This window comes from Sparus aurata, chromosome 4 (genome assembly GCF_900880675.1).
Source record: "Sparus aurata chromosome 4, fSpaAur1.1, whole genome shotgun sequence".
In the NCBI taxonomy this organism is placed as follows: Eukaryota; Metazoa; Chordata; class Actinopteri; order Spariformes; family Sparidae; genus Sparus; species Sparus aurata.
In genome coordinates this window covers 1,990,931-2,015,217 of record NC_044190.1, presented here as the reverse complement: position 1 = coordinate 2,015,217, position 24,287 = coordinate 1,990,931, and the positions used below count along the sequence as shown (strand labels likewise).

The window sequence follows — 24,287 nt, the reverse complement described above, 5'->3', positions numbered from 1 at the left end:
GTGTCTTCCATTGGTGTGGACTTCACAGGCCTTCTTCACACAGGCCTTCTGGTGTGTTTTGTGTGTAACTAGTAGCTAGGCTACTAGCGTGGTTTGACACGGACAAGCAGACACACACACACACTAAACTACTATGCCTACCATGCCATGTGAGGGCTACACAGTCCTTCAGGAAGCAAATAAAAAGATCGCTGACCTGAAAGAAGACATCCGTCGGCTCTCCAATGAACTAAAAAAGAAGGATTCACTCCTGTCCAGTTTCATGGAAGTAGCATCTGAGCAGTCCAAACAAATCACTTCCCTCAACACAACTATCCAGGACACCGTCAAATGGGACCCTGTCGCCAACCTTCGGCTTTCTTCCTGCTCAACTCCTAACCATCAGGAGTCATGGGCTGAGGTGGTGGTCCGTGGTAGGACCAGTCGGGCAGTCCGGTCTGCCTCGCCACCGCACCTGGACCTCTCCAACCGCTACACGGTACTGTCCGATGACGCCACGGCCCACCCAGGTGACCCGGCTGTCGCTCCAGCTGCTCCGACTCGCCTTGTCCTGGACCCATCGCCGAGCACGACATCAGCCGACACTGTCACTTCACCTCGGGAAAACAGTGTCCAGGCGGGCAGCCACTCGACCGTGAGGCCGGACCGACGGCCGCTGCCCAAAGCAACATCGTCTTCCCGCTGTAAGATGTTAAGGGACGCCGTACTCAGACGGTCTGGACGTCTTCCTCGCACTGAGCCGAGAGAGGATCCTCCGTCTGGGTTCAAGGCCCCCGGACCCCAGTCACATCACACACCTGCCCAGGCTGACCACCTCCAGCCGGTGACCACCGGCGTGCAGGCGGGTCGCGCACTTCCAGACCACGGAAGTCCCCAGCCGTCACCTCCCCGTACTCGCCCCCTCTTCACCCCGACCACACTTAATAACCGGGGACTCCATCATCAGGAATATTCGGTTCTTCAACGTTGTCACTCGCTGTTTTCCTGGAGCCACCGTGCCAGATATCCTGGACAAGCTCCCGGGGCTGCTGCTCTCACTCCCCTCCTCTATCAGTCGGGTGATAGTCCACGTCGGGACCAACGACTTAGCCCGGGAGCAGTCAGAGCTGACCAAAAAGAATTTTAATGGTCTTTTATCCTTTTTAAGTACCTGTGGTAAGTCTGTTTTTATTTCTGGCCCAATCCCCACAGTGGTCCGTGGAGCAGGGCGTTTTAGCAGATTGCTCAGTCTCCACAGCTGGCTCCAATCAGCATGCACAGCCCTCAACATTGGTTTTATTGACAATTTTAACCTGTTTTGGGGGCGTTCAGCCTTCTTCAGGAGTGATGGCCTCCACCCCAGCACGCTGGGTAGCCGCATGCTTGCTGCTAATATACAGTACGCTGTACAATCTGCACAAACCACCTACTGACTCACTGCTGATACACCTGCACACGGACCCTCTACCCCCCACTCACCTTCACCCTCCCCCTCCTACACTACACACGCCCCCTGTTCAGTCGCCCCTGAGGCACAGAACAACATCCACACCATCAAAACCAGAATTTCCCACAGACAAATTACACCCAGGAATGTTTTTAGACCAAACTGTGTTTTTAACATTCCTTTAAAAAGACATGATGAGCGCACGTTCAATACAGATATAAAAATGGCTGTGCTGAACGTGCGCTCTCTTTTAAACAAATCCTTTATCATAAACGATGTAATTTTAGATAACAACCTAGACAGCATTCTCCTTACAGAGACATGGCTTGGCACTGATGCACCTGTTGTTCTCACTGAGGCTTCCCCACCAAATTTTAACTTTTTATTTTCTACAAGAGGAGGACAAAAGGGAGGCGGAACTGCGTCAATCACCAAAGACACCATGTTGTCAAATGAAGTCTTTTTTAACAAATATTTATCATTTGAATACCATGCCTTTGTTTTTAGCAGCCCCCCCATCCTCTGTATGACAGTCTACAGACCACCCCGCTATTCCACCTCTTTTAACAGTGAATTCTCAGAGCTATTGTCAATAACACATAGCAATTATAACAGAATACTAATAACTGGTGATTTTAATTTACACATTGATAATTCCTCAGATCCTATGTCGAGAGAATTTTTAAACCTTCTCCATTGCCTTGATTTTAATCAACATGTCACACAGCCAACCCACAGCACGGGGGCGCACCTTGGACCTGGTCATAACCTACGGCCTGTCCGTTGGTGCCCCCTCTGCTGTGGACCTGGCTGTGTCTGACCACTTTTGTGTGTTTTTTACAATCACCAGTTTTAACCAGCAGGAGGCCCCAGTGAGAACAGTGAGGAAACGCTACCTAACTTCTGAAGTGGCTGCAAATTTTATCCAGATTTTACAGAGCACTCCTGCAGAAATTTTACCAGCACCATGTGATTTTATTGTTGACAATTTTAACCATATAATAAAATCAACGCTGGACTTGGTGGCTCCACTCTCAATAAAAATAATTAATACAAGACCTACACCCCCGTGGAGAAATGCAGAAACTAAAAAACTAAAGAGAAACTGCAGGAGTGCTGAGAGGAGATGGAGAAAAACAAAATTAACAGTTCACTATGAAATTTTACGTGGACATCTCAAAACATACAATAACGCAATCAAACAGTCAAGAATCTCCCATTTCCAAAAACTAATCGACGAACATAAAAACAACCAAAAATTCCTCTTCTCCACAATTGACCTTTTAACAAACAAAAATTTTAATAGATCCTCCAAAACACCAACTGATGCCCTTTGCGAGGACTTTGCAGACCACTTCAGAAGTAAAATCAATGACATCAGATCGAGTCTTTTACCCCAACAGATTTTAAATGTTGACACACCTGAATCGTTGATTTTACCCGAGGAAACACTGGAGAGTTTTGCCCTGGTTGATGCGAGGACACTTGGTCGAGTCCTCTCCCAAGTAAAGCCCACAACCTGCCTATTAGACCCAATTCCCACACCGTTTTTTAAAAGACTTTGTGGATTCTTTGAGGATCAGCTGTTATACATGGTGAATTGCTCTCTTCAGACGGGGGTCTTCCCCGCCTCCTTTAAAACGGCGGTGGTGAAGCCCCTTCTGAAGAAGAGCAACTTAGATCCCAACATCTTTAATAATTATCTATTACCGTTTTTAAGTAAAATTTTAGAAAAACTTGTTTTTAATCAAGTAAATGACTTTTTAATTGCAAACAACATTTTAGAGAAGTGTCAGTCTGGTTTCAGGACGAACCACAGTACAGAGACAGCCCTTTTAAAGATTTTAAACGACATCAGGTGCAACTTGGATAACAATAAACTCACAGTCTTGGTACTACTGGATCTAACCGCCGCCTTCGATACAGTAGACCATCACATTTTATTAGATAGACTGAAGACCCTGGTCGGCCTCTCTGGTACTGTTCTTAACTGGTTAATTTCTTACCTCACAGATCGACACTTCTTTGTAAGTATGGATACATGTTCCTCAGAAACCCACAAAATAAAGTGTGGGGTTCCCCAAGGGTCAATTTTAGGTCCAACTCTTTTTAATCTTTACATGCTTCCCCTTGGGGACGTCATCAGGAGGCACGGCATCAGCTTTCATAGTTATGCTGACGATACGCAACTGTACATCGCCGTGTCTCCTGATGACACAGGGCCTATTGATGTCCTTTTTAACTGCATTTTAGATATCAAGACATGGATGGCAGCGAATTTCCTACAGCTCAACCAGGACAAAACAGAGGTTTTACTCATTGGTCCTGAGGGCCAGAAAGAGAAACTTTTACCAAAATTAAAGGATTTTAAACCATCACAATCTGTAAAAAATCTGGGTGTGATTTTTGACTCTGAGCTCAGTTTTATTCCACACATCAAAAATATAACAAAAATAGGTTTTTACCATCTTAAAAACATAGCCAGAGTCAGCCCGTTTCTCTCTCAGGCCAGCACGGAGGTGATGATGCATGCTTTTATCTCTTGTCGTTTAGACTACTGTAATGCCCTGCTCTCTGGCCTTCCAAAAAAGAGCATTTCGAATCTACAATTATTACAAAACTCAGCTGCACGAGTGCTGACAAGGACCAGAGGGCGGGAGCACATTACACCAGTTCTAAAGTTGCTGCATTGGCTCCCCGTGCGTTTCAGGATTGATTTTAAAGTTCTTTTACTAGTTTTTAAGTGTCTTAACGGTCTTGGGCCTTCTTACCTATCTGATTTGCTTTTACCTTATCAGCCGCCGCGGACCCTGAGGTCCTCCGGCACCGGCCTTTTAACCATACCACAGGTAAAGTCAAAAAAGCACGGGGAGGCGGCTTTCAGTTGTTATGGGCCCCGACTGTGGAACAGCCTGCCGGAGAACCTCAGGGTCGCGGAGACTGCTGAGGTTTTTAAAAAGAGGCTTAAGACCCATCTTTTTAACCAGGCTTTTAATTGAAATCTTAACTCTTTTTAATTCCTTTTAGGCTGTGCTAATCAGAGCACTTTTTATCCTTTTTTACTGTTTTATTCTCTGTGTTTTAGCCTTTATGCTTTTATTTTTTATAGTCTCTCATGTCTTATGCTCTTAGCTTTTATGTTTTAGTCCCTCATGTTTTTAGCCTCTATGCTTTTATGTTTTAGTCCCTCATGTTTTTAGCCTCTATGCTTTTATGTTTTAGTCCCCCATGTTTTTTGCCTCCATATTTTAACCAATATTTTAACCCTTTACTGTTTTAGACTGTCAGTTTTTAATCTCCAGTGTTTCCTCAGGGGGGCCTGCCAGATTGGGAGTTGTCTCTGGTCTGGCCGCGGGGGCTGCTGTCCCGTGGACGGTTCCAGCCTGGGCGACTAGAGGGCTCTGCACTTTGGTGCGGGGCCTCCTGTCTGCCCGGGTTGGGGTGGTCTCTGTGGTGGGGCTCCCTGCGACCTTGGACTGGGATCTCTCCCAGTGTGGTTGGCCCCCCAAAGGTAGCTTCCTAAAGATTCCTCTGTGCCTCAGGTCTCGCTGCCCAGCCATGTCTCTGTAGTGACAGCTAGCGTTTGTGTAGGTGTGAGTGTGTGTGTCTGTGTGTCTGCGTGGCTGTGTGTGTAGGTGTGAGTGTGTGTATGAGTGTGTATATATTTGTGTGTGTCTCTGTGCATGACTATGGGGGTGGGAGGGTTGGGTTCTTTTAAGCTTATTCTCCTGATTTTATTTGCTGTTTCTCTTTTTCTGCTGTAAGGCACTTTGTGATACTTTCTGTATGAAAAGCGCCATATAAATAAAGGTTGATTTGATTTGATTTGATTTGACTATGTATATATTGGATTCTATTTATGTGTTTTAAGTGTTTTATTTGCTGACCCACTACTGCTTTAACAAAATAATTTCCCAGTCTGGGATCATTAAAGTAATTCTATTCTATTCTATTCTATTGACCGCAGTCAGTTAAGCACCTTGGTGTTGGAACAGCTCCGCTTGCTGTCTCACGGAGGGGGGAAATCCCGTTTTTGTTTGCCCATGGTGCCAACCAGGCTATATAATACAACTATATAATAATGAACTTACAAGTAAATTTGTGGGGAAGCACAAAATATGTAACCAAGAAACCCCGCGAAATGATGTGCACTCAATATGACAGCTTATGGCTGAAAATGGTAAAACATAATCCTGACAGCGGAACAGAGAGTCAGCAGCTGGATTTTGCACCCATGGTCAGAAGTATAGAAGGTGTATTGGCAAACACACAAACAACAACCACAACGACCATTATTCATTATATGATTACATTTGTGGGAAGTTATTACAATAAGATTTTCACTTCCACACAAACGTAATAAATCCTTTCAAACGTAATAGTTATTACATTTGTGGGAAATTGTGTGTTATGTTTGTAGTAGGCAGTGGCTAAATACATTTGTGGGTTTATTACATCAAATGCTTGTTTTGTTACGTTTGTGGGCATTATTACATTGGCGGGCATTACAATGGTATGATGTTTTTTCTAATTAAGACATCCATTTTGGTGGTTTATTACATGATGCACCAGTTATTACATTTTCTTGATAAAAAAGAGCAACACCTGCATTTTGTAATTACTGAGGCAAGAACTTATTACAAAATGCGGCCACGTTTATTACATGTTGCATTCAAGAATTTTATTACAAAATGTGGCAGATTATTACAAAATGCGGCGTTATTACATAATGAATTGAAAATGTATTACATTATTACATAATGCGGTTTTATAACATAATGTGGCACTACACGCCAGCCTTCACTCTTCCACCCATGGCCACACAGTACAAGTTTGCATGCTGTTATCATATCTCTCTTTACATACAAATACAGTGAAATCCACAAAGCTCACAATAATAATAACAAATAAATGTCCAGCCTACCCAATTGTCCCCAATAAACTCAACCCCTCCTATCTCTGTTAAGCTAATAGCACGCAGGATTCGTCCCTTTTCTAAACGCTCCCAAAAACTCTATTAATTCCTATGACTCTGCTGTCCCTGAGTTTTAACAAAGATAGGGAGAAAAACTCCTCTTACTCAAAGTCCTTATGTTCATGAATGAAAGTAACCGGAAAATTTGAGAAAAAGAAGGAAAAAAGAAAGAGTTAAAATAAGAAGCAGTCCACTGGAACATGCCTTAAATAACAGACTGCTACAACATGGCTCATGAGGAGCACAACTCCAGCATTCTGAGTGTCAGTTGGTTTTTTAGATGACCCATAGATGGCGTACTTTACCCGATGCTGATGTAAGTATGCATTTTGCATTAATCCTCTTGCTTGGGAAATGCCCAGCTGTTGGTGTTTCCCTAAACTCCTCGGGGGTAAAAGGCCTCTGCATCAGCTGGTGTCTCAAACATCAACGTTTCCCCTCCGTAGCTCCCTCGTAGATGCGCAGGGTAGAGGAGCCTGAACTTAATCCCCTTCTGGTAGAGAGCCACTCTAGATGCTCCTAAAGGCTATGCGCTTCCTAGACAGAGTCGCGCAGAGGTCCGGGTAAAACCTCGGACCTCAAAGGCGACAATGATTGGTCTGGGTGGCTTACCCTTTATAGGTTTCTGTGTCGGTGCCTAATGTGCCTGGTCCAGTTAAGGCGGTGTAGTAAAAACCAACAGGTTTCGCCATCCTCAGGCACATTCATAATACGCAAATTCACTCTCCTAGACTGATTCTCTAGATCGTCGATGCGGTCTGCCGGCGTAGCGCTCAGGGCCTGTAGCTTGGTGATAGATTTCTCAGCTTTAGACAGGGCTTCAAACTTTTCACCTGCTGTGGTCTCCACGGAGGTGACTGTCTACCCCAGTGTGTCCACCATTTCTTGAAAAGTTGCTATAGATGCTTGCATAGGCACCATTAGTGCTCCAATATCAACTTTGAGGTGTTCGCATTTTTTTTCCACTTCTGTCGCCAACATTGTGGCAAGGTCGTTAGGACTAGAAGCAGACGCGATGTTAGCTTCCTTGCAAGTTAATGTATATTAAGGAGTTTTAAGGCAATTGTAATGCCCCTACATGTCCTGAACCGGAAGCCCTCAGTCCATGTCTTAACTGTGCAGGACACCACCTATAACAAGGCCCACCTAAAAAAATCTATATCAGTTCAAATCAAGCCCAGAGTATGCTATTATTTGCACATTGGAGAGGATAGTAAGGATCTTTATACTTTCTTTATCCCACTGCCTTTCATGTAAAACCAACCCTACTCTGCAATTTTCAAGCGAAGGCCTTGCCACTGATCTCACCAGTGGGTGGTGCTGTGTTTCTACTGTATTTACATTTACCCCCACAGCATCTTATGAATGCTTTATGAATGTTTTACATTTTATGAAAAGTTGTTTGTGATACTGTTCAATTGGAAACTTTACCAGGTCCATCTGGTTTGAGCAGATCTCTGTAAATAATTCTTTAACAATAATGAATCAATGATGATGATATTTTCAATTATATTTACTTCTTCTGCACCAGGATTTAAGGACTAAGGATAAAGGTATAAGTGGGTTTTTGTTTCAGTCATACTGTCGCGTGGGTTTGGGATTAAATTAATGAATGAATGAAAGCAGATTGAATGGAAGTTTCAGTTATTGTATAGGAACTATCAGATTAAAAGAGCGGAAAATCTTTCTAAATCTGTTATTCCAGTCAAAGTACCGATGCCACAGTTGAAAAGCACTCAGTTCCAAGTTGGAGTACTGCATGTCCTGCACAAAATGTTTCAATGACTGCTGAAATACTGGCATGCACAATATGGGACAGAGTGGAATAACCTTTTGTTCCAGCATGACTCCTTCTACTGCCAGAGGACAAAGCTTCAGCTGTTCCACAACTGTCACAAACAAAGGGCAATATGAATCATCAGCTCATTTACAGATACCCTGGCATTACCCGGTTCCTGGTTCTCCTCTGGCTGCATGTCATTCTAATGCACTTGAGCTGTGTCAAATGTCTGCCTGCTATGTATAGAGTCTGTTGTCAGAGCTGCAAAAAACAAATAGAGAACAGACTGCCACATAGCATTTGCTCTAGTTAGAAGGCAGTATCTGGTAAAACACTATGGATGTGCACAGTGTTTTGATGTCTATCAACCACTTCTTCTGAGTGTGCAGGTGAACTGGGATGTATTGAAGACCCATAGCAGGGAGGAGATGGAGTCCAGCAGCTGTCAACACGTCAGCCAACAGTCAAGACAGTGTAAGTCACTGGACAGCCTTAGGGTAAATATCAACCACAGCTCTTTCACTGTGAATAAAACCATTCTGGCTGAGAACTGTGAGTACTTTAGAGCTTTGTTTCGGTCAGGAATGAGAGAGTGCCAACAAGAAGAGACTATCTTGCAATGTGTGGGGGTTTTGGGCTTTCTGGTCATGCAGCAGGTCCTGAACGGAGAGCTACCCATGCTGAACAGCGACCAGATTGTGGAGGCCATCGAGTGTACTGCTTTTCTGCAGGTGCCAGCTCTCACCAAGCACTTGATTAATATTGTCAACTCTGAAAACTGTCTCCTCATGTACCACACAGCTGCCACCTATGGTGTGTGGGAGCTCTACCACAGTTCAGCCTTGTTCATCAGAGATATTTACACAGACCTAAAGGAGGATGTTCACACCTTACCCAAAAAGCTGGTAGATTACATCAAGTCTCTTCTCCCGAGTAGCTACATGGCAGTTTGTAGCCACTCGCCCTGCAGTAAGCTGCTGCAGGATCTCCAGAGGACGATCTTCTACCTGGATGAAGAAAAGAGAGAGTGGAATGTCCTGACACACCTACCTATGAGCACAAGCACCACCATGGCAGGCGTGGCTGTCCTTGAGAACAAACTTTACATCATCGGAGGTGTACATGATGTCAACAAGAAGGTGGTAGAGACTGGTTTTTGTTATAACCCAGCAACTAATACATGGTCCACCATCTGTGGCCCCCAGCAGCTCCGCTACAACTTCACTTTGATAGGTCATGAGAACTGCCTCTATGCCATAGGAGGCGAGTACAACAAAAAGGCCCTGTCATCTATGGAGAGATACAGGGTGTCAAATGGAAGCTGGAGCTTTGTCTCACCCCTCCCCTGCTCTGTAGTATCAGCAGTGTCTGCCATAGCCCTGAACAGGATCTTTGTCTGTCTCTGGAAAGGTAAGGGGGGCACAGAAATACATGAGTATGTGCCTGAACAGGACCAGTGGCTTCTGGTCACTACACTCATTCGCCAGCACAGTTATGGTTTTTATATGGTAGCCCATAAAGATAATTTGTATGTGATGCGCAATGGACCCTGTGCTGACTTTTTACTGTCTGTGATGGACTGCTATAACCTAAGCTCAGGCCAGTGGACAGCCATGTTGGGCCAGTACACGAACAGTAAAGGCTCCCTGTTCACTGCTGTGGTCAGAGGAGACTCCGTGTTTACACTCAGCCAACAGGTGACCACAGAATACACTGTGGAAGATTATACATGGAGAGTAAGGCGTGAGATGAAAGGTTTTGGGAGGATTGGATCCATATATACATTTATGATGAGGCTGCCTAAAGACAGTAGCTCCCTCATGGAAAATTCTCTTGATCTGACTCAGGACCAATTATTCAGAGACCTTTGTGAGTGTCCCTGATTCTCCTCACAATGGTCTGACAAATTACTTGATGTGCTGGTGACTAAGTTGTTCCTTTTAAAGACCATAACCTAACCCTAACCCTTGCCGCACACATCTTAGTCAAAATGCATTTGGAAGAGTCAAAACAAATTAAAGAATAAACCCAAAACTTTATTGTGTAAACATCCATCACAGTTTACAAGAATGCTTCCTGCTTCAACTTTGACCTACTGTACAACTGTAGTTCTGTATTTACTTTTACAGAGACTGTACATACAATGCATATGTAATGAGCCAATGTCATTGCCATGAGGGGGTGTACTTGGTCTGCACTAGTGTTTGGGTGGTGTGTGTCAAATGGCACCCAACTGAATACCTGGATGCAAGGTTTCATACAGAAATTACATTCTAAGTAGAGGATTAATGCTATCATAATTAAAAACTTTGTTCTCTTTTTGTTGCCTACTTTATTTAGAATATTTAAACGTGTGTGTAGGCTAGAGAGGCCTACAACTGTATTTCAATGTGCAAATGAAACAGTTTGAGTTATTAGCCAAAACGTAAAATGTGTCACGATCCCGATTCATGTTGTTCTTGCTTTTCCTGTTTTATTTAAAAATTGTACCCTTGTGTGTCGCATGTCAATTTTAAGTTCCTCCCTCTCTGTGATTTCCCTCGTTCAAGTGTTTTTCCATTCCTTTCTCTCACCTGTCCTTTTCCCTGCCTTCCTCCACCTGTACCTGATCCCCTCCCTAGTGTGTCTGTATATAGTCTTTGTTCTTGCCCATGTCTTTGTCAGTTCATTTTGTGTTCGTCCTTGTTCACCAGTGTTGCTACCCTGTGTTTCCCAGCCATTTTATTTTCCAGTGTCTCCTCGTGTCTCCCCTTGGTATGTTTCTGGTTTTTGTTCCTTGTGGTTTTCTACATTGATTTGTACTCAGCTCTTGTTTGCACTTTGTTGAAGCCCTTTTTGTTGTTACTCTGTCTTTTTGGCTCAGTTTTGGTTTGCATGGACTCTTGGTTTTTGCTTGTCTTTCAGCTTTGGTTAAAATAAAGCTTGCCTTTAGGTTCTTTAATCCTGCCTCCCTTGTGTTGTCTGCATTTGGGTCCTCACCTCGTTTAAAAAAGTTGACAAAGTAAAAAGATGCTTCTTAACTGACCACCTGTTGGCAATTTTGTACATCCTTTAATGTACCCTCTTACTACCAAAAATTAGATATTAATGATTGATTAATTAATAGATGGTTGTTCAAAAATAAATGTGCTGCCCCCAATCAAAGAATAAATACAAATATGTACTGCTAATGTTTATGAGAACCTGTCCGTGGGGATAACTGCTTCTCAATGATTGGTTCCTATATGGTTTCATTTGAATCCAACACAGAGGAGAAAAAAGGAGTACAATAAAAATAGAACACTGCCTTGGTGTATTTTTTATAAAACATTTGTCAGAACTATAACTACTCAGATCACTTCTGTTACACAGATAATACAAACTATACAATGAACTGTCAGTGAAGCTTTCATACCAAAAAAAAGAATGAACATAATGACACTTTCAGCCAAGTCAAATAAAATGATAATTAAAGCTGCTGTATCGGTGACATTTTAACTAACTTACTGTACATTTTGCAGTTAGCAATATTCTCCCTTTTCTCCATGTCCCCAGACTTGCACAACTTCTTTCTTTGTTTCAAGTAGTGATGGGAACGGCAGTTCTTTTTACTGTACTGAATCTCGAGAATCCATTCATTAAAATGATTCATTCAAAAGATTTGTTCACTGAATCGTTCAGTGCTCTCAAACTCCCTGATGATAAGCAGCCAAACGATCCGTCATTCAGTTCATGATTCAGCCCTGTTGTTCACGTTCACTTCACTTACTGAGGGACGGTGCGTTCACGGACTATAGTACACAATCATTCGCGGGAGACGCAGCGCTGCTTTGAGTGGTATACATGCACTAAAATTATTACACGGTGAAAGTGTCCTCTGTGCACAGTAAAATCACTTAACATGATGCTACACAGATGTTAGCAACACAGCACTAATTTTAGCAGTATAGTTACTGAACGTGAATCCTCTGCCCTGAGTGAGTGAGTGACACAGCGCCACTTTCAGCACAGTACGTGAAACAAGAATCATGTCCTCAGTGACGCAATCATGAGTGAGTGACAGCGCAAACGTGATTCACGTCCTGACGTCCCTCGTTCGCTAACGACCTGTTGAGGACGTGAATCACGTTTGCGCTGTCACTGAATCAGCGTGAATGTGAATCACGTTCGTGAACGTGAGTGACGGCGCGAACGTGATTCACGTCCTCAGCAGGCCGTTCAATGAGAGAATCACGTTTACAAACGTGAGTGACTTTTACTGTGCAGTAAAATTACTTAACGTGATTCTACACGGATTTTAGCAACACAGAGTTAATCTTAGCAGTATGGTTACTGAACGTGAATCAACTCCTCTGCCCTGAGTGAGTGACACAGCGCCACTTTCAGCACAGTATGTGAACGAGAATCATCACGTCCTCAGTGACAGTTCTCTGTGTGCAGTAGATTCGCGAATCATGAACGAATCACAGCGCGAACGTGAATCACGTCCTCACACTTCTCTGTGTGAGTCACGGCAGTCCCACTCCCGGCCGGCATGCTCGCGGCTGAGCTCAACTGAAATGAGAAAGTAACGAATCAGTTCACAAAGTGATTCCGTTCACTTCGTTCACTCAAAAGATTTGTTCGTTTGAACGACACGTTCGCGACCGACAAAACACTAGTTCAAGGCAGCTCTCTTTGCCTCTTTGTTTTCTTCAAGTTTTTTTCTTCGCTTGGCATGTTTGTTAGTATACGCCGTCAACAAGAGTCCTGGAATTGGTAGCTTACCCTGTGCAAATAAACAGTAGGATCCTGCTTTCTGCGTGTTCATTAGCAAACAGGACTGTCTCTTTATTGAGCTCTCTGTCTTGATTAATGGGATTCAAAATGTATTTTCTCTTTTATTGCATGCACAGGGGGATGAGAGACATGAGTTACTGACAAAACTCACTATAACAGTGTTTACTGTTGGAGTATAGAGCTATTTACAGCTTCACTTACAACCGCTTTAACACAGGAATGAAAATGCCGGTACGGGCACATTATCATCACCATCAGCATCATCAACCATATATTTAAAATATATCAACAATATATCTTTGAAGGCCACCGTCCAACTGCAGCTAATGTGTGCTACGTTGTTCTCTCTGTGCCTTTATCAACATGAATTGGAGTGAGTCACAAATCTTCAGTAGTTGATTTATGTAACTGTGTGTGTGTGTGTGTGTGTGTGTGTGTGTGTGTGTGTGTGTGTTGATCTGCTGTCACACCACACGCATCATCAGCTCCTCCAGTGCCCGTTCTCTGTGGTTCTCGTTGACCAGCAGCACTTCTTTGATGGTGTTCTGCTGAAATCCCATCTCATTGAACTGACTAAGTAGATGAAGGAACTCCTTTGCCTCAAGAAGAAGACATTATGAGAGACATTAATTTTCATATTTTTTTACAATGTTGTTTTGCAATACAAGTTGCTCTATCAAAAGAAGAGCATGGTCTTGTTGCTACTTATAAAATTGAAGACATGTGTAATGTTGTAGCTCTCTGAATATTTTACCTTTGTTTCACAGTTTTGAAACATCTCCAAAGCCTCTTCCACCTCGGCTATATCATAACCCAGCTGACACAGATGGTCACATGCCACCAGGTAACTCAAGATCTGCAAACATACACAGAAATATATTCATAAATGTAGGAGACACAGGATGCTAAACCTAAAGGAAAAGAGTCTTGAAATGAAAATGTCTGGAATAGTCTGGAATCTGGAATAGAAAAAAAAGCAAACAAAAAAAAAAGTACCCAACTTAAGGCTTATTATGATAGCTGGACCACAATACCTCTAGCAGTGGTCGGGGAAGTATAAAATCCTTAAAATTAAATGCAATACGGTGTATGGATGTATGTTTATCTGTATTTTTATTAATAAATAATCTGCTAATTAGTTTCCTCATTAATGAGTTGATTCCTTGCTTTGTACATCTTTAGAAAATAGTGGGAAATGTCCGTAGTTAGAATTTAGCTAGAGTGGCACCTTCAGATTGTTTGTTTTTTTACAACCAAAAATGGGACAAAATAATTTTAATAATTACGATGAAAATCCTCACATTATTGAGGCTGGAACAATGAAATGTTTTTGCATGAAAAAATACAATTGTTTTTATTTCAATAAACTGATTTATTAATGAACTAATAAAAGTACCTGTTCTTGTACAAACTGTTAGCTCATTTAACATATAGCTTAACATCACACTTTATAAGCTCTTGATTTGTTTTCATGTAAAAATTGTATTTTGGGGAATTTAACTCCATCGGTCAAATTAGTATAGGGCTGTAAATTATGAAATGTAGAACTGAAATTACTCACATAAGGAACAAGTACATCAAAAATGTTCTTAAGTAATTAGCTAAATGTACTTAGATGGAAGATAGAGAATGTCAGAGGTTGGTTAAATCACAGAGGTCTTTTCGGGCACTAGCAAGGCATTAGAGCAGGGGTGGGGAACCTCCGGCCTCCAGGCAGTATACAGCCCACGAGACTGTTTGGTCCAGCCTGTGAAGTACACCCACAAAACATTAATTCAGGAAAAATTATTTCAAATGTGCAATTAAATGTCCCCGGGGCGGGTGTCCTTCTTTGACAGGTGACAACAGCGAGAGGAGACTAGCGTTGGCTAAAACAGAAGATGGCGAGTAAGAAAAGAAAAGTTGATGCGGAGTGTTGCTCTTTCAAGGATAAATGGATGAATGAATTCTTCTTTGTGAAAGTGAAAGGCAAGTCTGTGTGCCTGGTTTGTGGGGACGATCCAGCAGTAATGAAAAAGGCAAGCCTTGAGCGTCATGACGGCGCGAAACATGCAAAACTGGATGCGTTAACAGGACAAGTGCGCGTGGATAAAGTTGCCGCTCTGACAAAGTTTGATTGGCCCGCAAGAAGTTTTATCCAAACTGCAAGTGGACCAGGACAACGTGACGCAAGCTAGCTTAGTCGTGGTGAGTGAGCTAATTGCTAGGAAGCTGAAACCTCATGCCGAAGGTGAATTTGTGGAGTGCCTCGTTGCCCTGTGGAACTGCTTATGTAACATAGTTAAAAGAGTGAGTAAATCCAGCTAAATGTGGGATAAGCGCCCTCTGCTGTCTGTTGTGTGTATGGCTGAAAAGTGTATGGGAAGAGGGATTATGGGAAATCCTCAGTGGAAATGAGGATTCAACCGAGAGGTACCATGTCCCGAGTCTTGCGGGCAAAAACGTTGTTTATAGTTGTTGGAGTCATGTTAAAATTAATATTATAGTGTGTATGGATTTGTTGTGTGTTAGTGTTGATTTTTCCATGCTCTCCACAAGTTAAATGGTGTTTCTGTTGTTTTGTTGCCGACGGAAACGTGTAGCACGGAGCTAGCATTATTAGCTTAACATGTTGCTGTTTTCTTCCGTAGAGATGTGCCCATGAGAAGGGAGAAAAATGTTATTCACCGTTCCCCTCTTTTTCTGTCATACAACCAGGTATGTGTGTGTGAGAATGAGACAGCAGAGGTGTGTTGTTGTGTTATGTTTATTTCATGTTTATCCCACGCCAGTTACTGATATGTTGAATGAAAAAGGGTAATAGCTAATAGAAATGTGTAGCTTGCATTTTATTTTAAAATTAATTTCTTATTTATATTTAATACACATTCACACATTGCACATTCACTTTTTATTTTACTCACAGACATTACAGTATAAAAAGATCAACTATACGATCATAGTAAAAGTATTTTATTTTATTTCATTTTATTTGTATCATAAGCTACACTTTATTGTGATAAGTAGTGGAAATGAGGATTCAACCGAGAGAGATGTGCCCATGAGAAGGGAGAAAAATGTTATTCACCGTTCCCCTCTTTTTCTGTCATACAACCAGAACTGAGGAGCCAACCAAGAAACAATAAACTGGCTGTTATCACTACATCAGCTTCAAGTGATTATTGCCTAACTGAGAGGACATCAAATAAAGAGGGTTACACTTGCGCCAGAAAAAATCAAGCTGTTCCAAAGTGTCAGTTTGTCTCTGAGAACCGTCTCAGATCGGATAAGTGACATGGCACAAGACATTGAGAAAACATTGAAGGATACTGCAAGAGATTTCCAGTTTTTTTTTTCAAAACTAACTCTTGCAAAGACTTGGCTCCACTCAAGACTGACTTACCCAAACCTGGAAAACCCGCTGAGAGAAGCATCATCACCACTGCCACCTGACATGAGACCAAGAAGAAGCCGTTCCAGCCATCGCGTTAGGTCACACTGATATGATAATGATACTAATAAGTATGTTTCTTTTTTTCCACCTCAGATTGACAGAAGCCAACCTTAATGTACCTCAAATCATTTCAGAGCATTCTGATGTGAAAATAAACAAATACGGCCATCTAGAATCTCATATATCAGCTTCAAGTCACTCAAAAAATGACATAGGAGCTATATTCAGCCTGCTTTAAAATGAAAACTCCCTGTTTCCACCCTGTGATTTAAAGGTCCTATATTATGGTCATTTCTGCTTCTTGACATGGTTCCTTGATGTATAAATGGAATGTTAGTAACATGGTTTGGTCAAAAAAAGCTGAGGGATTGAGCACAGCAGGGTTCTTTAAACACCAGTTTCACAGCCCTGCTCCAGGTGGCCAGTTTCAGTGCCTTTCCCTTTAAATGGTAATGAGCTACTGCGTGCGCCGCCCACGGTGCCGCCCACCTCTTCCTGCTTTGCGGAATATGTGAGGATGGCATCGTGTGACCATGGCAACGGCTGAGTTTGTGGAAGAAATGGCCGCCAGACAACAAACTGCGGTGGAACCCTACATGTTCGAGCCGGAGTCCGACCCAGAACAACAAGAGGCTCCAGAAGAAAGTAAGCAGCCAAGAATGAACATGGATGTTTCTCAGTGGTTAGTAGTTAACTTTGTTACCTGGACATTACTTTTATGTTACTGCAGAGACTAACAAAAGTTTTACGGGCTTACTGGCTGTCTGCCCCACATTGTAACAGATAACAGCCCCCTTCTTCTGCCTCGTGTGTTTACATCATAAAGCTTAGCCCAACCTTGGCTGGTGTTTACTGCTGTTCAGGTGCAGTAACGCGGATGCAATTTAGCAATTGCCATTACAAGAGAAAAGCGTAACCCCATATATTATTTATCTTTATGTAGCCAGGTAAGTTGATTGAGAACCTGCTCTTATTTAGCAGTGACAACCTGTGATTAGCTACTGCCAGCTACAACAACTGTAGTTTTCAATAAGCCACAGTTGCCTCCAATCACCTCTCTACCAGCAGAATTGTTTTTTAACCAGTTACAACGGTTTATAAACTTTAAATATATTACCAAAGAAACCACGCGATGTGATTAGCGATCATAGTTTCCAATCCCAAATACAAATTCTGCATAAAAACAGGTGTTCCTGTGGCAATTGTCAACCACAAATGCCTAAAGAACCTGAGAATATCTGCTGTATGGAAATACAACAATTAAGTGTCAACACTGGGCAAACATGGTTGTCATTTTGCTGTCTCTCTTTTCTCTAATCTACTGTCACTCACTTACCTTTCATAATTTCTATGTTACACAAAGACTACAGCAGCGTCCTGAGCCACCATCATGCATGGTGGACCGTCCTGGCCTAGAACCTGTTTGCCTGAATGTATCTGCACTGCAGAATGCACTGAACATTTATTGGACAGACTATGGAACTGTACGTCTGAGGGGAATAGTGCAGTAAGCTTTTAGTCACATAAATACTATTCATTTATTGCAAAAGTGTTATGATGAAAAGTACATAACTGCTTCCTCTATCTTACATTGCTTATAGTTTATTATCTTTTACTTATTAACATGAAAATTATATATCAAACAATCAAAACACAGACGGTTAGGAAAGATGTTTTATTGTAAGAAACATTTGTAAACATATGTTGACATATGAAATAATAACAAGAAGAAAATAAATATCTGAAGTGAAACAGTTTGACTTAATATATTAACTTCAATATCAATATGAAAATAATAACAAAGAAAGTATCTAGTTGCCATGGGTGTAAACATTCAATGCTGACTTTGTATTGAATTGTGTTCAGCCAATATAGCCTACAGAAGCTTTGTAAGCTGGTGCTGGGGCTCTCTGGGGCACAGGGTCCTGGAAAACCTTCTCGAAGATAAGGTCCAACAGTGCATCACCGCAGTCTGCAGTGCAATAAATAAAAACGTATGTTTACAGGAAAATTGCAGTAGAACCAGAAAGCCTTGTGCTGTAGTTGTCACACAGCGGTGAGGTTCGTCTTGTCTTGGGTGTTTTGTCTCATGAACTTCCTGTTTTATTTTGAATATTCTGACTCTCCTCTTGTTTCAGGTCACTTGCCCTTCCTCATGTGTCTCCAGTCTGACGTCTCCCCTGATCCCTGATTGTTTCCACCTGTTCCCCATTACCCTTCTGTGTATTTAAGTCCGCGTCTCCCCTTGTCCTGTGCCAAAGTGTTTCGTCTGTCGTTCACCTAAGCCCTTCGTCACAGCTTGTCTTGCTAAGTATCACAGTCTTGTCTTGTTGAGTTTTGAGGTTCATTGGTTTTTGTTTCTGTAATTTTTTGTGCCACGAGTAGAGTGATTTTTTGTTGTAACCTTTTGATAGTGTAGCTCAGCTCTCAGTTTTCAGTTCAGCCTTTTGCTTTCCTCCATTTTGGAGCAATTTTAATTTCTCTTGTATTGTAGATTATTCCAGTTTTTCATAGCCGTGTTTTCCTCCTCGTGAGAGTTTTCTGTTGTAAATTATTAGTTTTAAGATTAGTCAGATTTAGTTTTGTTTTCTCCGGTTCTCGTTGAGATCCCACCGTTGGTGTGGTTTTGTTTTCTCCTTTTTTTGTTTTCTTTGTCGCCTTGTTGGCATAGTCAGGTTCAGGTTTTATAGCCTATTTGGTTATCACTCTGTCTTGTTACCTGAGATTTCAGAATAAAAGCCTGTTGAATTTTGATTCTGCCCTGCATTTGAGTCCTCCTTTTACTCCGGGCCTGACAGTAGTGTAAGTTTCACTTATTTCTCCTAATTACTTCTTATTCTCATTTTTTTTTTTTTTTTTTTTTTTTTTTTTTTTTTTTTTTTTTTTTTTGAAAACCATCTTAAAAGAATTCAGATTTTAAGAGTTTGCGTTTGTTTTCAACCTTTTGTGTGACGCCTGTGTGTCCATGTTTATTTTAATTTGTGGGGCTCAAATAAAAGATTGTAAAACTTACGGAATGTTGCCTCTGTCTTCACTGTCTGGCTCTGCACTCTCCCTTCCTGGACTTTGGAAAGCTCAGTTTGAAAAGAGGATCCCCTGATGTGGTGGTTGGCCTCTATCAGCATTCGCATTGTAATTCAGTGCAGCCAGGTAGAGTTTTGAACAGTAAAAAGACAAACATGAAAACAATTGCAAGAAATCAGTTTAATTTACCTGCACAGCATTCCCAGATATGGATAGGAGTAACACATGACAGCACTGTTACAGTATAATTCAAGCACAACGCGTTACGTAACTCTTATCCGACAACTCTTTTTTTTTCAGTAAAGAGTAATCTAATGCGTTACTATTTCAAACCAGTAATCCTATTAAAGTTACTTATCAAAGTCACTGTGCGTTACTATTTTGTAATTTTCCTTAGTAAAAGTATATATATTTGCATTCTTCTTGCGTCTCGGGGAATGATGTCACAAGTCACATTTTTACCATGAGGCTAACTCACGTGTACACCACGCAGCAACACAAAAATGGAGGAGAGAGATGCATGTTTTCTAGCTGGAAATATAGTCATTATTTTGAGTTATTAAAAACAAAAAAGCACAAATGCTTGATCAAGGGCCCAACCCGGCCTGACCCGGAGAGAGGATAGTGGCGGGGTCGGGCTCGGGCAGAGAATCTAAACTCTATGTAACCAACCATACACTCGTTTTGCCCTGGCCTATGCCAACATATTCCAGTTTACAAAACATTTTCAAATGCATTATTTCACAAAACCCTTAAAACTTAGACCCGTCGGAGGGTGTGTGTATGTGCTGCTTAATCGACAGCTCCATTCACACTGCTCTTTGCATTCGGGGATCCCGCGCCAATTCTTCGCACCCTCCTCTGTGTGAAAGTTTCAGATGCGGAGAAGGCGAAATTTCGCTCCGGCGCTGATCCGCCTCTGGAGGTAGTATCAGGACTGCATTATTGCTGAACCGCCCCACATAATGTGCAAGATCAGAAACACACGCAATGATTCTGCTGTAGCACTAACTTGTGTGGTCAGAGAAGCTAACATTAGCGGTTAGCTGCTAACCTTACCTTGTTCTCAATGGCAAAACACACAGTACATCATGCACGAGTTCACCCTTATCTACAGAAACACACAGCTAATTATTTGTATACTTATATTTTCCTCATCTGCAGGTATTCCACGCAAAGTTGGAAGTTCCCCACCGTTTAGGAAAAGTCTCCTGACTACTCCTGCCTTGTTCTGACCGAGGTTGGAGAAACAGTCAGTCTGGAAGTGGTTAGCACACACGGACAGCTTTTGCTAACTCTAGCTGGGAAGTTGCCTTCAAAAATGAATAAATTCATGCCGCTCTCATGTCCTTTGCAGCTGGAACACGATGGAGTGTTGTGTGCTCATCTCTACGGCCAAAAACAGAGCACTTCGCATTGAGCTCCGACATGGTGCTTTCATAACATAATGGTGGATCTCTGAGAAGGTAACGCTGTAGCTGGTGGGTGGAGACACCTTAGGTATGCGATGAATGGAGGAGGTAGTGTGTGGGAATATGCAAATGATTAATTAAAATATCAATTCATTTGATGTAAAAAAAAAACAACATATAATTATTTCACTATTTAATTAATTATTTCATGGTCCTGTGTTGCAGTGCTTCATGAATTTATTTTATCTGTCAAACTCACTCATCAAAGTCGACACCTGATTGGTTACCCTGCACATCAAGTCAAGGCAAATTGATTCCAGATAATGGATTGAAGCAATCAAACAAAACTTTATTGGCAACGCTGTGGAAGGCTCGGTCCACTGCTAGCCCCACTGTTGATACAGAGTGCGAGGTGCAGGATGTAGCATCCCCAGCTGAATGATGGTCAGGTCCAAAGTGTTTATTACAGGAACCTTGTACACTCTCAAACACACCTTCGAACACCTCATCTCCATTCCTCTGTACCGACAGGATAGCTGAGCTAATGCTAATTAGCGTTCCTGCTAGCTCAAACATGCTATATCAAACTGTACAAATCTGTAAAAGTTACAATCTGAATTAAGCATTAAACATGTCACGAAGCGATATGACAACAAACCCTGTGCCCTTTATCAGCCAGGTACTAAGTTCAGCAAAGACCATGCAGGCACACTTCCAACATGCAGACACACACGATTCACAAGAACATGGATGTTTTCAGGTCACAGCGAGATGCTTTCAAAATAAAAGTCCCACATTTAGCGTCTAATAATTAATGAAATAATAACCTGGCTTCAAAGAATATCAGTAAACCAAATGAAAACAAGATGTTCTTATAAATAATCATCACATTAAAGTTCATTTACAAAGGACAAAATGTCAAAAACATGATCTCAATAGAAAGTTCAAGGGGATGTTCTTCTTTCGGTTTCAAGACTTAAGACCAAAGCAATGGCTTAGGCTAAATTTGTGTTAGCCCTGCCCACTGACTTTGTTGGGTGAGTTTGACAGATAAAATAAATTCAAGAAGCACTGCAACACAGGACCATGAAATAATTCATTATATAGTGAAATAATTATATATGTTTTTTACATAAAATGAATTGGTATTTTAATGAATTATTGAAAAATTTAATTCCAATTTTAATTAATTAATGACACATTTAATTAATTAATGATACATTTGATTAATTATTTAATGGTGTATTTATTTATTTAATTATGGCATTTTCAGTCCTCCATATGTGGCAGCACCATAGACCCAAAATAATACCCCAAATACCAGAAAAAGTCAGTTTTTCATGTTTTTATTTCACATCAGAGTGCTCTGAAATTATTTGAGGTACAGTATAAGGTTATCTACTGCTTAAACTGCTGAACATTAGTGAATATATCAATCATATCAATGAGAGCCGCTCTTTGTTGCTTGAGTGTGTCAAGGAACAGTGGTGGGGCTATCTGCTTCACCTCATCAACATCAACAACACAGCACATTCGGACATACAAGAGAACAAGAGAAGTGGGTGAAAAATGTGTGCAACTGAGAGCTCACCCAACTGGAGAAGGATGTCCTTGCCAAAGGACTGAATTTTGCTTAGCTCCAGAACAGATACCCATAGCAGATATCATCACAGCAACAGAGTCAGGCATCAGAAACAACAAGCCGGCAGACACAGACCCCCAATTTCCACTGGATAGTCTCCGCTGCGTTGCGTCTCCGCCTCGCCAGCGGAGCAAATACGTTTCACTTTAGTCAATGTGTCAATCTCCACCAGGTCCGCTGCGCTGCGTATCCGCTCCGTCCCAGCTCCGGCAGTCCGGAGCTCTCCAGAACAGATACGCAGGACTTCTATATCTGGCGGATGCCGGAGCACGACGCAGCAATTCAGCTGAATTTAGCACCGAGCAGACAGGAAGTCAAGTGCTAAAATAACAAACAGCATCCGGTTACCTTTCAAAATAAAACACTCGGTGTTGACACCAGCACACAAATCTCAAAAAAGAGACCACCACAAGCTCTTCTGCTAATCCCTCGGTCGGGAACACTTCGTGTTATTGTTTTTAATAACACAGACCTATAACTGCGGTCGTGAGTGATCATGTGATTATCGCGGGAACTCCTCTGCCTCGTGAGCCAGCTGTCTACCATACTGCGCCGCAGCGGACTCAAACCGCAACCGGTGGGGATTGCCGGACGGCGGACGGCGGAGCAAAACCGGATCGGAGCTGCAACGCAGCGGACACTATCCAGTGGAAATTGGGGGAGAGGCAGAACAGCTATGATGGAAGGTATCAGCCGCTCTTGCTAATACAAAAACACCCCCCTCCAGCCTCATTACTGAGGAAAGGACAAAGCCATTGTAGGACAACATCATGTGTTTTATGTCTTTTCTCTGAACTATGACCTGAGGCCTTGTTTCTCTGCCAGGTAAACATTCCCCTTTTAACATAGCTGACCCCTGAGGTTCCTTTGTAGCAGAAGGCGGCAAAAAGTCTCAGACTATCTGTTTCTAGCCAAAAGAACTTATTTTAAATTTGTAATACAGTCATCACTTCTGACACTTCACAGACACAATTTCCCCTAGGCCTGGGCGATAAACCGAAAATTTACCTATACCGAAATTTACGACGATAACCGACGTCATTTTGGCCATGTCGGTATATCCGGTGTCATAGGCATAACATCCACTAGGGACAGGGGACATGTTAGGTCCACTTGATTAATCTACCCCGGCATATACCGATGTGCTTTTTTTACATTAATTTGATGGCAAACTCCACCCGCTGATGTAACACCAGCTATGCCAGGTTAGTAATCAAGTGAACCCACTCTCGCTGTGAGTCAGACAGTTTGTGTAATGATGCTGCGTTCAAAGGCTGCAACAGGCCACTGTCTTCGGCCGGGCCGGTCCATTGATCAAACATTTGTCTTTTGTTTTTTATTCACTCAAAATAATGACTGTATTTCCAGCTAGAAAACGCGCATCTCTCTCCTCCCTCCATTGTTGTTTGCATTTGTGTCTCTGCGTGGTCTGACACGTGAGTGTCCTCATGCTGGAAAACGTGACTTCTCGCGTACGTGACGTCACTCCCCGAGACGCAAGAAGAAAGCAAAAATATATATTTTTTACTAAGGAAAATGACAAAACTAGTAACGCGTTACCGGCATCACTGATTGTGTAGCTTAAGTGCAACATGGAGCATGAAGATGTAAAGGAAAAAATAAAAACAGTAGAATTAACTTTGAGCAAGTTTGGAGGAAAGTCGGAGGTGTGGACCCATTTTAAACAAGTCGTGGGCCGTGATAATAACATTTGTCGGCTTTGTCGAGTGCATTAAGTGCGGCACTTGTTGCATTATTCATTAAGATTTCTGTAGTTAAAACAACTCGCAATTGTAGTCGAGAACGTCAGTTATAACAGCCCACGTATTAAACAGTT

At 42.1% G+C, this 24,287-nt stretch overlaps 2 protein-coding genes and 1 long non-coding RNA gene across 4 annotated transcripts in view; 1 reads left to right on the top strand and 2 right to left on the bottom strand.

Moving 5' to 3' along the window:
• Positions 1-8,521: 8,521 nt before the first annotated feature.
• Positions 8,522-11,308, top strand: kbtbd13a (kelch repeat and BTB domain containing 13a). The gene has a single exon (XM_030413496.1). It carries the CDS (start codon positions 8,610-8,612, stop codon positions 10,062-10,064), a length of 1,455 nt encoding a protein of 484 aa, XP_030269356.1. The 5' UTR covers positions 8,522-8,609; the 3' UTR covers positions 10,065-11,308.
• A 775-nt stretch (positions 11,309-12,083) lies between these two features.
• The window catches only part of LOC115580269 (ubiquitin-associated protein 1-like), a 144,052-nt gene continuing 131,848 nt past the window's right edge, over positions 12,084-24,287 (bottom strand). For both annotated transcript variants that reach the window (XM_030414452.1, XM_030414454.1), the window contains exons 6-7: positions 13,694-13,795; positions 12,084-13,538 (exon numbers count right to left, since the gene is read on the bottom strand). In XM_030414452.1, coding sequence (XP_030270312.1) covers positions 13,404-13,538; positions 13,694-13,795 — 237 coding nt within the window. In that variant the 3' untranslated portion in view covers positions 12,084-13,403. The remainder of the gene's footprint in view (positions 13,539-13,693; positions 13,796-24,287) is intronic.
• On the bottom strand, positions 18,293-22,643 carry LOC115580271 (uncharacterized). Its single transcript, XR_003983834.1, has 3 exons — positions 22,400-22,643; positions 19,386-19,487; positions 18,293-18,344 (listed from the first exon to the last, which is right to left on the bottom strand). It is a non-coding gene; the product is annotated as an uncharacterized LOC115580271 (long non-coding RNA).